General features: G+C 38.0%; 1 protein-coding gene across 5 annotated transcripts in view; it reads right to left on the bottom strand.

The window, feature by feature from the left end:
- Positions 1 to 14,247, bottom strand: part of SRBD1 (S1 RNA binding domain 1) — a 230,536-nt gene that overhangs the window by 3,873 nt on the left and 212,416 nt on the right. For all 5 annotated transcript variants that reach the window (XM_027113219.1, XM_027113215.1, XM_027113216.1 and 2 more), the window contains one exon: positions 303 to 487. In XM_027113219.1, the coding sequence (XP_026969020.1) occupies positions 303 to 487 (185 nt within the window). The remainder of the gene's footprint in view (positions 1 to 302; positions 488 to 14,247) is intronic.

Below are 14,247 nucleotides of genomic sequence, written 5' to 3'. Positions count from 1 at the left end.
GACTTCTAACTCTTATGAGGTAAAAACAGTTTACAAAAGGATCATGAAGAATACATGCCTCCATGCACATGCCAGCACATGCATGATGCACTTAGTCTAGTGTGATGGGAAATAAGCCTGGGACAAGGGTTCTGGAGACCTGGCTTTTAGCTTCGGCTTTGGATACTAACTGGCTGCGATGACTTTGAAGGAAGGTCACTACGCTTTAGTTTTCTCATGGATAGAATGGGAGAATCCAACGGCTTAGGATTATTGTAAGCTATGCAAGTGAAAGGTGCTGTTATTCAAGTTCAATTGTTTACCTGTTCGAAAGTCAAAGCTCTCAGGCTGGCTGAGACCATCTATGATGACCTGTAAGGTGTGTACTGTTGTTTGCAATCTTTCTGCAGTTTTCTCTATTCCTTCTTTTTCAAGGAATGAATTTATTTTTTGTTGCATTTCAGGCTTGCCAATCTCACACAGTGTCCCTCCAACAAATGACAAAAATCTGCAGAGGAAAAAAAAAACCCAACACTTATTAATAATATTACTTATTTTCCAATCTCCTTATACAGGTCACTCCTTATTCATCTCAGATCCATGTATCAATCAATCAATTGGTCTTTACTGAAAATCTACTATGTGTCCCATGCCATAATAGATGATGTGTCTTGGGGGAATAAAAGGGAGGGGATAACTTTAGGTTTTTGTGCTATTTTCCAATGAAGCAGCTGCTCAGAATCAGCACCAGAAACATCTTACAGTGCAATGTTCATTAGAGTTTAGTGTCATCTATATTTTCTAAATAAGGATACCTATATTTGCTTCATGTTTCCCAAAATTTCAGTTAGGAAAACTTATTTGAATTTAAATTATCTATTAGGCAAGCAATAAATTGATGCTATCAAAATCTGGCAAAACATCCAACAAGCATTGCCAGCTTTTGACAAATAACTCACTCTATTCATATGCCAGATCATCGCTCTTGACTTCTGTGTACCCATGATGACAGTGTTACCTGTGCAAGCATACGCTCAACCTAATAATTCTCAAATTCCATCAACAGTCAAGCCTCACATGGACTAAATAATATCAAGTACATTAAGCATTCAGAGTCAATAGAAAAAATATGCGGGGATTATCAAAAAGAAAAAGTTAACTTTCTTCCAAAATGGAAGCATTGCAAGCAAGACCTCAATTGTATAATCTTAAGATGAACATTACTTTATATTCTTTACATATTATATAGCTGCAATATTTATAAAATAAAAACATTTGTCTTTCTTCATTTCCCTTTGCTATGTTTACCATTTCCCTTGCTTGTACAGCTGCCTCTCAATTACTTAGCTTTGGAGTTCAGTAATAAGTTAATTAAGAAAAAAACAATTATAGGGTTAAGCTGAATTTCCCTTCAATGTCATCTGAATATTAGGCTGTAGCTTACTTTCTTGATATTCCTTGGCTGGGTATTTTTCTACATCAAGTTCCATTCCCTACGATTAATGGCTCTTAAAAAATGTCAACACAGTAATCAGACAGATAGTGATACTAATGCCCTTAAATCCTTTCCTCTAATGATGCCTCTGGAATACAAACAGGGGAAAAGGAAACTGAGGCTTGTCTATGATCAGAATTGGGAGGTATCCCATTTGTCAGGTTGCTGCATGATCACAAAAGGAATGCTTGTGATTTTCAGTCTTTTCTTACATTGTTGTGTTCAACTAGAAAAGACCTCTTCAGTGATAATCCGGTAGTGATAATCTGTTATCTGGTGGAGAAAGCTCTCTCAACTCTCATTTAGCCAGGGGCATCTCTTTGGGTTCGAACAAAGAGGTTCCTCCTTCCTTTCCAAAGCTGTATTTTTAGTCAGAAACAGATTCACCAAAATCCAACTTATTTTCTTGAATATATTTTGGTTAAGGGTTTAATGAAAGACCAAAGAGTTGTCGCTTGGGCTCCCTTTTTTTAAATGAGCTTCCATCCCAACTGATGGCCAGTGAGATACACACTTTATCTCTGTGCGTCCATGGCTTCCCTGGCCCACGGAGAGGCAGCGGTATCTGTTAGTGCTGATGGATGAGCAGTAGCACATAAGGGCCCTAGTGACAGGGAACAGCTGCTAAAGCTCTGACTGATGGGGCAGATGACACATGACAACCTCTGCCCACAGCCAACTTCCTTGCACAACTTTCTAAATAAAACAGGCCCTGCTGAGCAGACTTCCCTGCTATTTACCCTCTTGGCTTGACTGGTCTGCAACTGGCTATTTAGCAGAACATCTTTCAAATCCCCAAGATTCTGGCTTACAATCAACTGATAAAATGCCAAAAAAAGTATATTCATGAGTTGAAAATCTATAATAACCTTGAATAGCATTTTATAACTAATAAAAGTAACTAAAAGGCAGAAACTTCCCAAAGTAATGTACAAGTCTTGGTCTCAATAACAAAAACACTGGCTCAGGAGGCTACTTGGAGTCTTAAGGTTGTGTGTGTGTGTGTTTGTGTGTGTGTGTGTGTAACTAACTGCTCCTAAAGTAACTTCCATATAAAGAATTCTGTTTATAGTGGTTACAGATGTACAAAGAATATTGGTTTGTTTAACCTGGGTGCATATTTCATATATTATTTTCATCCTCACACACACAAGCCTGAGGGCAATGGTAACTGAAATCAATAAAAAAGCACCAAATTGTGCTCCTAGCTAATGCTTCAGTATTGATCAACCCCATTTTTAAATGACTATGAAACAAAGTCAGATGCTTTTTTATTTTGAAAACTTTCTTAAAGTTACAACAGGGTTGCAGAAAAAGGAAAGCAGGAAACAAAAGGGGAGAGGGACTATAAAATGAACTGGGAATAGCTTGAGTTTGACCTCTCCATTATTGGATTTCAAATATATTCAACTGTAAATGATAGGAAACGATGTTTCTTGCTCAGTAGCCACTCAATAAACATGTGTTCTTTAAATAACGGAAGAATAATTTATTCTACATTATTCTCAATTTTTACTCTAGAATCGAGTGTGATAAGTAATGTCCAATACACAGTTTCATTTTACAATTGAGTATAATAAGAAATACACAATACAAAGTACTTTCTGGCTCAAAAGTACCATATAAAAACACACTGTACTTTATGTGAATGTAAGAATGTATGTGAACATGTTCTGAAAAATATATTCTGAAAAAACAGTGCTTGATAGATGTTCTCATTTAATCCTGACAATAATCCTGAAAGGTAGGTATCACATCATACAGAAAGGGAAAATTGAGGTTTAGGGAGGTTAAATAACTTGCCCAAGGCCACACAGCTCTTTTCACCAACTGGAGTTTCATGCTATACATATCAGTGTGTGTCTGTTTATAACCGCAGTCACATCAAAATTAAAGTGCTATATTTGGTTAAGATATAAAACAATACTTTGGGTAACATTTCACCAACACAATTTAATGGCAGATTAGTTTTAAACATTAGACAGTTAACACTGATAAATCCCACAGAGAAATTATTATATATATGCGTTTAAGTAGACAATTCTCTCAAAAGTCCATGTGTTATTAAAATCATAGTCTCATTTTCTCCACTGTCTCTGGAAGGCTTTCAGTTTGCTAAGGACTGCTGTCTGACCTGCTGTTTTTATTTAATATGTAATTTCATCCATCTTACTTAAAGTAAGAAAGTAGCATAAATGCAACAAATAAGCACATCATGTTCTTTCAGCACACATCTGCACAAAGTTAAAATACAGACCTTGCAGCAGAAAGACTGCTTGTTTTTCAAACAGAATGCTATATAACCTAAAATCGCTGATATTTTTAACAGAAACTTGTTACAAATGCTAGTTTTCCCCCTCAAAAAATAAGAAAAGTCTTTGTAATATTTTTCCTGAAGAATAAGAAATTCTCAAGATTCATAAGACTTCAGATATAGCCATTCAGTTTTATGTAATCATTTCCAGCATGGAGAAAAAAATTTAGGAGCCCAGGACTCATTACACTAAAGCAACATGATACCCCACAGAGCACAGAAGAACCGTGGTGATCCAACTCCATCACTTTAAAAACAACTTAATATTAACATGTGCTTTGTGGGCTAAACACACCGGATTTAAGACTCTGCAAAGAACCATGCTGCAAGGGCAAAGTACTTCTAGTTGTCTATCCACTCAGGACACTTTTAAAAGAGACTTTTACACTTTATTTTTATCCATTAGTTTTTACTGTCTTAAAGTAATCACATCAATAAACCAATAAATGCAAGAGCACAGTCATTTTAGAAAAAGTAGTTACAGATAAAGCAGGTCATTATTTGCAATACAGGCAGACGTCAGTCAATGATTTAACAGAGAGCTTACACTCTAAGAGCTAACCTGGCCTTCTTAACTGATTATAGAGGAAGAGGTGGGACACAAAAGTTCGGCAATAATTTGTTACACCGAAAACCACAGATTCTATATATATTTAAAAATTTACTGCTTTTAATAATAAAGACTAAATATAAATTCCAATGTGCCTAAGGAGGGAAACCTGCTACCCCTTTACACTATCTACCAGGAGCTGAAATTCACCCAGGTGAGCGTGTAGCAGCACACTTTAGTTTCACTTAAAGGAGTGTGGCTTTACCACATCTGCTGTTTCAGCAGTCAAATCAAAGAGGTGGCAGTGTGAACTGCACTTTCATCAACATCAAAGAATCTTTTCCAATTTCTAACCTCTTTGTTAAACCGAGAAGCTGAACTGGGCCAGAATCCTTAAAAATCTTTGCTGGTGCAAAATCCACAAGTAATAGTAAATTCAAGAAGAGTGCATTTACAGAGAGGCCCACAGAACAACCAACCGACTGTGCTTAATTAGAAGCTAGTAGGTACCTAGTGAAGGTGATACTGAAATGGCTTTTGCTAGTGTATCATCAGCCATGGAAAGTTATAGCAAGTGATTTTTCATAAGAACTTAATAGCTTTTGATAACTTATATACTGCACATAAACTTTTAAAAAATGTAACCCTTTCAGAAAGGGTTAACAAGGTTGTTCTGAAAGCCTTTATAGACTTTGATCTGAAAGTATAGTTTTAAATGGTATGCAGCTATCTGGGTGGCAGGGGGGCACTTTCAGTGTCATTGCTTGGAAACATTCGGAGTGTCTTTGGAGCACCTCCTGCATCTGAACACACTCTTGGATCTATGAGCAGCAGAAAAAAACAAGAAGAACCAAAAAGGAGAAGCTGCCATAGATTAAGGAATGCAGTTTGTCTTCCAAAAGACTTGGTTTATAAGCATCAGACTTTACCTGCTTCTAACTTTGAAGAACTTAGTAAATGTTTCCTCCTTTTTCAAAAGGCTGTTATATTGATACGTGCACAGAAACTGGATCCTCGATGCACATTGCATTAATTGTATGTAGGAGAACAAACATATTCTTAGAAAGCTGTTTTATTTTATTTTAGCAATTTAGTACAGGGAATTGACTTCGTAAAAAAAAAAAAAAGCCAGTTAAAATGTGATATCCTCTAAAAGTGTGAGATTTAGGATGATCTTCTCTTTAGAAATAGTTGAAGAAGACATTGCTTATATAGTTACATCAAAAAAAAAATCTAAGACCAGTGAAATAATAACCAATGCCACAAAGAATAAGCAGCATTGATTTGTACGTAGCTTTTCCTATTTCAGAACCACTTACTAGGTATGACATATTATGATATAATTCAAGATATAATTTAAAAAACCAAATGTGTGTGTATGTGTGTGTATATATACACACACACACACATCCAAATGAGTGTGAGTATATAAAAATGGGAAAGCGTCATGTATTGGAATATTGTGATTACTGCTCTAAAGATTTCTAAAATCTTATCTTAGAAATAAATTTACAAGTGACAAAGGAAAATCAGTTTTATTACACTTGTTAAAACAATAATCCCCATTAAAAAAACACAGAAAACCCCCAAACAACCCAATTACTCAGTGTGATCATCCTCTTTCCATTGAGTCTGGGTTGTTTTAAACATGCTCATACTTACACACACAGATACACACAACACCCTCAAATGATAAAGATTTGCTAAAATCAAGGCTCTTCAAAGGAATGTGACAAAATGCTAAAGTGAATTAAAAATAATTTAGAAAAGTGTTCAGCTAAGTATTCATTTACTGTGGAAGAAGACTCTATGAAAGATGGTAACAGAGCTTTTGCCTTGAATGAACTTATTCTAATTTAAGTACTGACAGTCTATTGGAATAATCTTCCACTTATATCTGCTCTTTTAGAGGTAGGATTTTATATGCAGACAAATAGATATTTTGAAAGTGCTCAATAAAGATTTAAAGTTCATTTAATTCTCTCAACAATTTATTGTGGATATAAATTTGCAGATAAGGAAATCTAAACTCAGATAGATTACGTGACCTGCCCAAAGTCACATAGCTGAGACCACAAGGTTGTAGCTAAGGTAAAAGTCATATATCACATCTTCATTAGCATTGCTTACCTCTTAACTCTGGCAGATTTTCAATGTAGACAGAAGATTTAGATCCCAGATAAAATCTGGCACCCAGGACCACTGCCTGGGAGCAATTTATTATTATTTTTTAAACCAAATTCAAAAGGAAAAAGTTTGGCTCTTTTTGAGTTACCGAATAAGAGTTATACAAAATTAAGTTAGTGGTTTCAAAGGCTGCGGACTCTCTACAGCTCAAAAACACTGTTCAGAATTCATGTAATTTAATTTACTGTCTGTAAAGCCATAACGTGGATTAGTGCCTGTGAATATTTGAAAGAGGAGGGCAAATAAAAAAGTAGTATTCAAAAACATACAGGCTAGTGATAGCAGAGCTAAAATTAAACAGCTCTGGCACTACTAGGTGATAAAGCCCATGTACTGTAATAAAGAACTTTCTTCCTTGGGAAATAGCCTTTTTACTATGAATTCCATCCTGTCAAGGAATCCTCCTTTTAAGAAATTTGAAAATGCATTTCCATAAATCTCCCCAGTTGTCCTCTGAATGCGCAGAGCCATTTTTATTCCATTTAAAGAGTGGGCAATTGAGGTCAAAGGGATTTGCTTATGGTCACACAGAGAGTCAGAAGACAGGCTAAGATTAAAATCCATAGCTAGAGTGGGGACAGGAAGGGGAGAAGGGAGATAATGGGAGACTAAATCAATACCCTACTGAGTTTCAGGCTCCAGACTGAGTGATCTAAACCTGAAGAAAAGAAGAGAAGGAGAAGGGCAAATACTTTGGAGACTGGAAGAGACTGAAGCAAGCACAACTTTATGGCTGGTCGGCAACTCCCTCTCACTTCTGTTCCACTGGGTACTACAAGGCTACTCCAGATACTCAGGTGAGAAAACAGTGTTTTCTTCAATTCTAGGACCCAGTGTTAACATTAATGAACAATGTTAAATTATATTATAATTTAATTATATCTGGCTCACATGGTAAAACATTTTTTTCCCTCGGAAACTAACAGCTGTAAATCAACCCCCCCCCCTTTTCTTTTATGAGTCAGCTTGACAGCCCCTTCTCAATCACGACAAAAATAACAGCAATGACTATAGCAATAACAATAGTTTACTCAGTCCCAGGTGCTAAGAATTCTATGTATATTAATTCATGCAATCCCATGAGATAGGTACTATTATTATCTTCATTTAACAGATAAGGAAATGAGGTAGAGGGAGGCTGAATAACTTTCCCAGATCAAATAGGCATGATCTGAACCCTCAGCAGTCTGGCACTGTACTGCCTCTACAGTGAGCTGTGGGAAGTTAGGCACCATCTCAGATTCTTAAACCTCCTATTTACCTCTACTAGCCTTGCCCAAAACTTCATGCAGCATGTGTTAGAACAGTGTGTAAGACATCAGACATGACAATCAGTTCCTAAGTATCCCACATCCTGGTCATCTGATTCTCAAATGGGTAGAATCTCTTTCATCATTTTTTTCTTTTGTGAAAGCACTTTCAAAAATATGATGAATGTTACTTCCTGGGAATTATAGTAAGCTGTTTGGGTTTTTAACTATAGTATTAACAAGAAAAAAACAAACACCAAAAATCACTTTTAGTAATCTGTCCTTTTATCATCTTTAGGTTTGGTCTCTCTTTTATGATGCTATGTCTCTTTATGAAAAGGCAATCTAATATTGTCTAATCATAGTTCCATAGAAGAAGTTAATGTGCAGTAACTAACTGACACACATCCTAAGACATCACTTATCAAAAGCCAGAAAAGATTCTGCCTTAATTTTCATGTCCGAATGCTGCCAACTCTTGTGAGGCAAGTCCAGAAAAATTTAAGATCTTTCAAATTTGCAAGTAACTTTTTAGGTCTGTTTATCAAATCTTCATTTATTTTACAGCATTTGTAGCTGGGTTTCTTTTCAGGAAAGTTTCCCACAGAGAAACATGTTTTTATCATTGTAGAAGTTAGTTGGCACGTGAATGCAGAATAAAGCTGCAGTGAATTTTAGATGTGGGAGGTGTGCTAGACATACTCATTAGACTGACTTACCCCTCCGAAAAATTACAAAGCACCACAAGTCATGGGCCTTCTGAGTTGCTCACAGTCAAAACTATGAATACCAATGCTCTACTTCTGCCATTTTGTTTTGTTTTTTTTTAAAACAAAAACAACCTCAACTCCCTGTATTACAGCTGCTTATTAGCTAGAAGGCTTCTCTTCTTGCTGGGCAGAAAGCTAAACTTGGGAAGAATGTGATAAAACCTCTGAAAGCAATGCTAAAAAAAAAGAGTTCAGAGGTGCTCAATCCTTGAACAGGAATGGGAAAGAAACAGAGATTGAGATCTGCTCAGTCATTAAAGGTCTTCAGTATGGGCCACCAGTCACTGTCTGGTTTGACTATGTTAGCTCCATGGCAGAGAGCAAGGCAGGACCTCCGAAGGGACTCTCCACCCCCTTGGCCCCCAACTGCTTTTAGCCCAGAAGCACCAGTTGGGATCCATGTATTCATTTATCTAAACACAGAATCCTTGTTGGGTTAATTCTACTTTTGTGGGTTTTCTCCCCACCAGCTTCATTGAGATGTAACTGACACATAACATTGTATAAGTTTAAGGTGTACAACCTGTTGATCTGATACACTTAACAACTGCAAAATGATTACCACCACAGCATTAGTTTAATACCCCCATCGGGTCACATAATTACCATTTCTTTTTTGGGGGGTGAAACATTTAAGATCTACTCTCTTAGCAACTTTCAAGTATATAATAGAATATTATTAACTATAATCACCCTGCTGTACATTAGATCTCTAGAACTTATCCATCTTATAATTGGAAGTTTGTACTGTTTGAGCAACTTCTGGTCTTAAAAACCAGACACAAGTTTTTTCCGTAAATTAAGAATAAACAGTGCTTGGCTTTTGTACAGAAGAGCTCCTGTCCCCAGGAAAATATTTTGTGAGGTTATATGATTACTCCTGTTCCAGACCTGAATTTTAAGTTAATGGTTATTTACTCTCTGAAAACATACTTTTCCACATTGATCTAAGGGTCAGAAATAGGTATATCCTCAGTAATACAGGAAATATCACATTACTATTAGAATAGTGCAGATATTGATATAAATCATCCCTCGAAAGACAACTTACCTAGTCCATCATTTTGGTGCTGCATGTCATATTCCTGCTACACAGGCTGTTAACCACTTCTAGAAACTAACCTTTAAAAAATTTTCCCTGATGGCCAAAATAGAAATAACAATTAAATACTAGCTAAAGCTTTATCAAAATGAGTGCCGAGTAAAAATTTAACATTAAATTTCCTGGCATTTCTCAAGTTAAATCAAGAACATAACAACTTTCAGGCTTAACTATCTGGAGTGAATCAAATTCTTAATGCAGCAGATTCTTTGGGAGAGTGCCAGGTCTCACTGTGACACGTACCAATCAGCATAATCTGCAGCACAAAGCACTACCTCCTGGTACCTCGTTCAAGCAAAAGGGGAAATCGGACACTTGCCTTTGGCTCTCTTGATCTACCAGAATGGCAGGACAAAACCAGAGGAGGCGTGGGGGGTGGCAACCCCCCCCACCTCCCAGGCTGCTGGCGATTTCACTCAGGGCCCGCAGAGCCAGCACGATGAAATCACTCACACATGGAGACACTGTGGCAATTTCTGGAGGACGGTAGAAAATGGGAAATAATCCTCTGTCATGGTCTGTCTCTGTCTTCTAGTCTGTAAAATCTAGGAAAGCCCAGGCTCTGGACACAATACTCTGTGGAGGCTTGGGATTTAACTTGGGGAGGTCCTAAAATCCCTTCAATCCACAAAAGATTCTCAAAGAAGCACTTACTCAACACAATGGCAGAAAGGATGATCAAGAGGTTCTATCAACAGTTTTGCTTACACAACTGCATTGACCTCAGCCAGTTTAGACTACATAAAAATTTTTTTTAAATTGGAATAAAGCTAGACACTTCACTTTGCTCTATTAAAACTGTCAATTCCTGGGCTTCCCTGGTGGCGCAGTGGTTAAGAATCCACCAATGCAGGGGACACGGGTCCGGAAAGATCCCACATGCCGCAGAGCAACAAAGCCCGTGTGCCACAACTACTGAGTCTGGGCTCTAGAGCCCGCGAGCCACAACTAATGAGCCCGCGTGCCACAACTACTGAAGCCTGTGCGCCTAGAGCCCATGCTCTGCAACAAGAGAAGCCACCACAATGAGAAGTCCGCACACCACAACGAAGAGTAGTTCCACTCGCCGCAACTAGAGAAAGCCCGCACACAGCAACAAAGACTCGACGCAGCCAAAAATAAATAAAATTTAAAAAATAAATTTATAATAAAAACAAAATTGTCAATTGCTAAGTAGTTCTGTTTCCTCAGTCTTCTCCTATGTAGTCATCTTTCATTCTTTATTTCTATCATTTATTCTTTCATTAAACAAATAATGCCATATCAGTCTGTGTCCTAAAGCCATGAGACTAGAAGACACCACTGGGGAGTGGTGATCAAAGTTTAGTTCTTTAACTTCTCTCTTCCCCCATTGCCCTCCTTTACAACGAGTTTCCACTTCATCCTCCAGTGTCTCTGGCATTCACATAATTTTTGTCATTCATATCCACAATTACTGTCTTTCATACCCTTCATTCAATCTGTCAGCAAATCATATTGACTCTTCTTTAAAAATATACCTAGAATCTGGTAACTTCTTACCAACTCTTTTATCATTTTAGTCTCAGTCACCAACATCTTTCACCTGGATTACTGCACTTAGTCTAACTTGTCTCCCTGTTTCTACCACCACTCCTTATAGTCCCCCTAATACAGCAAACAACAGGATCCTTTTAACATGTAAGTCAGAGCATGTCACTCTTCAGCATAAAACCTTGCTGTGGCTCCTGATTCTGGCTCAGAATTAAGGCCAAGTCCCTATAATAGCCTCCCAATGCCCTTTTCACCTGATCTCCTATTTTTCTCTCCCTTGCTCACTCTGCATTAGCCTCACTGGCTTCCTTGCTATTCCTTGATCAGGCCAGGCCTGCTCCCACATTAGGGCCTTTACACTGTCTGGTCCCTCTTCCTGGAACACTCTTCCCCCAGATATCTGCACAGCTAACTCCTTTACTTCCATCAAGACTTTGCTCAAATGTCGCCTTGTCAATGAGGTCTACCCTGACCACCCTACTTAAATTGGCAAGCCCTTATCCATAACCCTGGTAACCCTGATCCCCATTACTCTGCTCTCTTTTTCCCACTGATCTTATCACCTTTATCAACTACACAATTTATTTATTATGCTGGTTGTATACTATCTGTCTCCTTGAGAGCCGGGATCTTTGAATGTACTCCAAGATTGCAGAACAGTACCTGGAATACAGCAGGTACTCACTCAGAAGGTATGTGTTTAATGAATGAATGAATGAACAATCTGTTAACTCCAGCCTTGATTAATGGAAAGACAGTAGTGCCATTAACTATTCATCATGGGATAAGAGAGGAAGACCAAGCCTTTTTGTTTGTCTGTCTTGTTTTTTTTTTTTTTTTTTGCAGTACGCGGGCCTCTCACTGTTGTGGCCTCTCCCGTTGCGGAGCACAGGCTCCGGACGCGCAGGCTCAGCGGCCATGGCTCACGGGCCCAGCAGCTCCACGGCATGTGGGACCTTCCCAGACCGGGGCATGAACCCGTGTCCCCTGCATCGGCAGGCAGACTCTCAACCACTGCGCCACCAGGGAAGCCCTGTCTTGTTTATATATGGGGCCGGTGAGGAGGATTAGTGGGAGGAAAAGAGGGAGTTATAAAGGGAGGGAGAAAGGAGGATACAAGTTTTAGTTTTAGATATATTGAGTTGGAGCTGCTAAGATATTCATGAGAAAATCTCTCACAGGTAAATGGAAAAGGAGAGCTAGAGCTTAGGAGAAAGGCCTGGACTAGAGATATTGAAATATAGGATTGGAATTAGCAGTGGAGGGGTGAGAGATAAAGATAGTCATGTGAGTGGATGCAGTCATTCAGGGGAAAATATAGAATAAAAGAAGAAGGTGACTAAGGTAAAAACTTGAAGAATATCTACATTTAGAGGGCCAGAGAAAGAAGTCAGAGAAGACAGAATGTGAAAACAGTCATGGAAGAAGATCAGTAAGTTGCTGGTGTCAAATGTTGCAGAATGGGTGAGTGGTTTAAGGACAGAAAGAGGCCACTGATTTTGACAATCAGGAGGTCATTAGTTGAGAGAGTAATTCCAGAAGAGTGGTAAGGATAGAAGCCAATCTATAAAGGCTGGGAGAAAGCAAACAGTAAAAATTAGAGGCAGATAATTCTGAGAAGTCTGGCAATGAGAAAAAGGAGCACTAAGAGAGAAGTTCTAGGAGGAAGTAAGATAAAAAGTGGTTGCTGCTTTTAGCTTTTAGGAAGTGAAGAGTGGGAGACCAGAGCAACAATATGTCTGTGGGGCAAAACAAAAGGGATAAATTATGGAGACATTAAAGATACAAGAGACAGTCATAACATTTTACAAAGTTAAAAGAACTTATTCACTTGGCTGTCACTCTAACACTACCCCACACCAACTTTTAGAGGTGAGGCAACTATGACTCAGAGAGACCAAGAGAATGCCAAGGTCAAGTGTCCTTAGCGACAACCAGTGAGACGTGAGAATCGGAAGAGAAGCAGAATCAAGTGATGGAAGGGTAGCTTGGGGAAGTGTGGGACAGAATGAATAAAGATATGGAGACAATTATAAGGAAGGTAGCTCTCAATTTTTTCAGTGACATGGAATGTAAAGTAATGAACTAAATGTGAGAAGATCCTGAAACAAGTAAGAGATTGAGAACAGAAAGGGTTCAAAGGACTATTGAAATAAAAACTACCTGTAGCAAGAGTAGGTTTCTTAATCCCATGTTCCCCTTATATCTTCTATAATATGGAGTTTCTTACTGTTTTTAAATGGACATTTACTAAAAACCTCAAATTATCCCTTACTCTCTTACTTAAAAATACCTTCTGGCAGAGGTGAGTGTAATTCTAGGATGAGTATGCTACTCCTGCTCTTCACCCTCCTTGTCTTTTAAAATGAGAAGATACCAAGTGTGGTCACTATCAACCTGCTTATTTTGAAATGTACATGTCTCATTCTAAAAAGCATAATGAAAGGAATTCTTTTCAGTGCAATACTCAGGAAACATCATACCTGCAGCAGAACAGCATAAAATTCTACATACTCTATGTGAAGAATCCATTTCTTACAGATCCCTTAATAAAATAAATAGGCAAAGTTTCCTTTATTGGAGGAGGTAATGTTTTCTCCAGAAGAAAGAGAGAGTCTACTTTCAGCCATGTGATGATAGAGAATAACAGTCAAAGCTAGCACATTACAGATATTCTGGTTTTTTTTTTCCTTTAGAAGCACACAAAACACAAGCCTTGTTACATTTCTGTGCTGAACACAGACTGTCTTTAAGGGTATGATTCCCTTAAATCTGAAAGACCATTACTATTACATTTAAATCTGGCTCCAAACTAGCTTTTTAATTGTGAGCTCAGGCTTTGGAGTGTCATAGATCTGGTTCAGATCTTGGTTCCACCAGCTGACTTATCTTAGGCAATCTACTTCACCCATTGGAGACTTTGTATACCTAAAGAAGTGGGAATATTAACAGTACTAACCTCGTTAAGATTGCTGTGGGGTTTAAACAAAATGATGCTTCTAAAGTGCCTGGTAATGAGGAAATACTCAATGAATGTTTGTTTTTATTGGACTATTAACTAATCCTCAAATCTGACCTGAGCTATATT

The sequence above is a fragment of the Aethalodelphis obliquidens genome, unplaced genomic scaffold (genome assembly GCF_003676395.1).
Source record: "Aethalodelphis obliquidens isolate GAN/ISIS:26980383/991018 unplaced genomic scaffold, ASM367639v1 scaffold12, whole genome shotgun sequence".
Lineage (NCBI taxonomy): Eukaryota > Metazoa > Chordata > Mammalia > Artiodactyla > Delphinidae > Aethalodelphis > Aethalodelphis obliquidens.
This window is presented reverse-complemented; position numbering and strand designations above follow the sequence as displayed.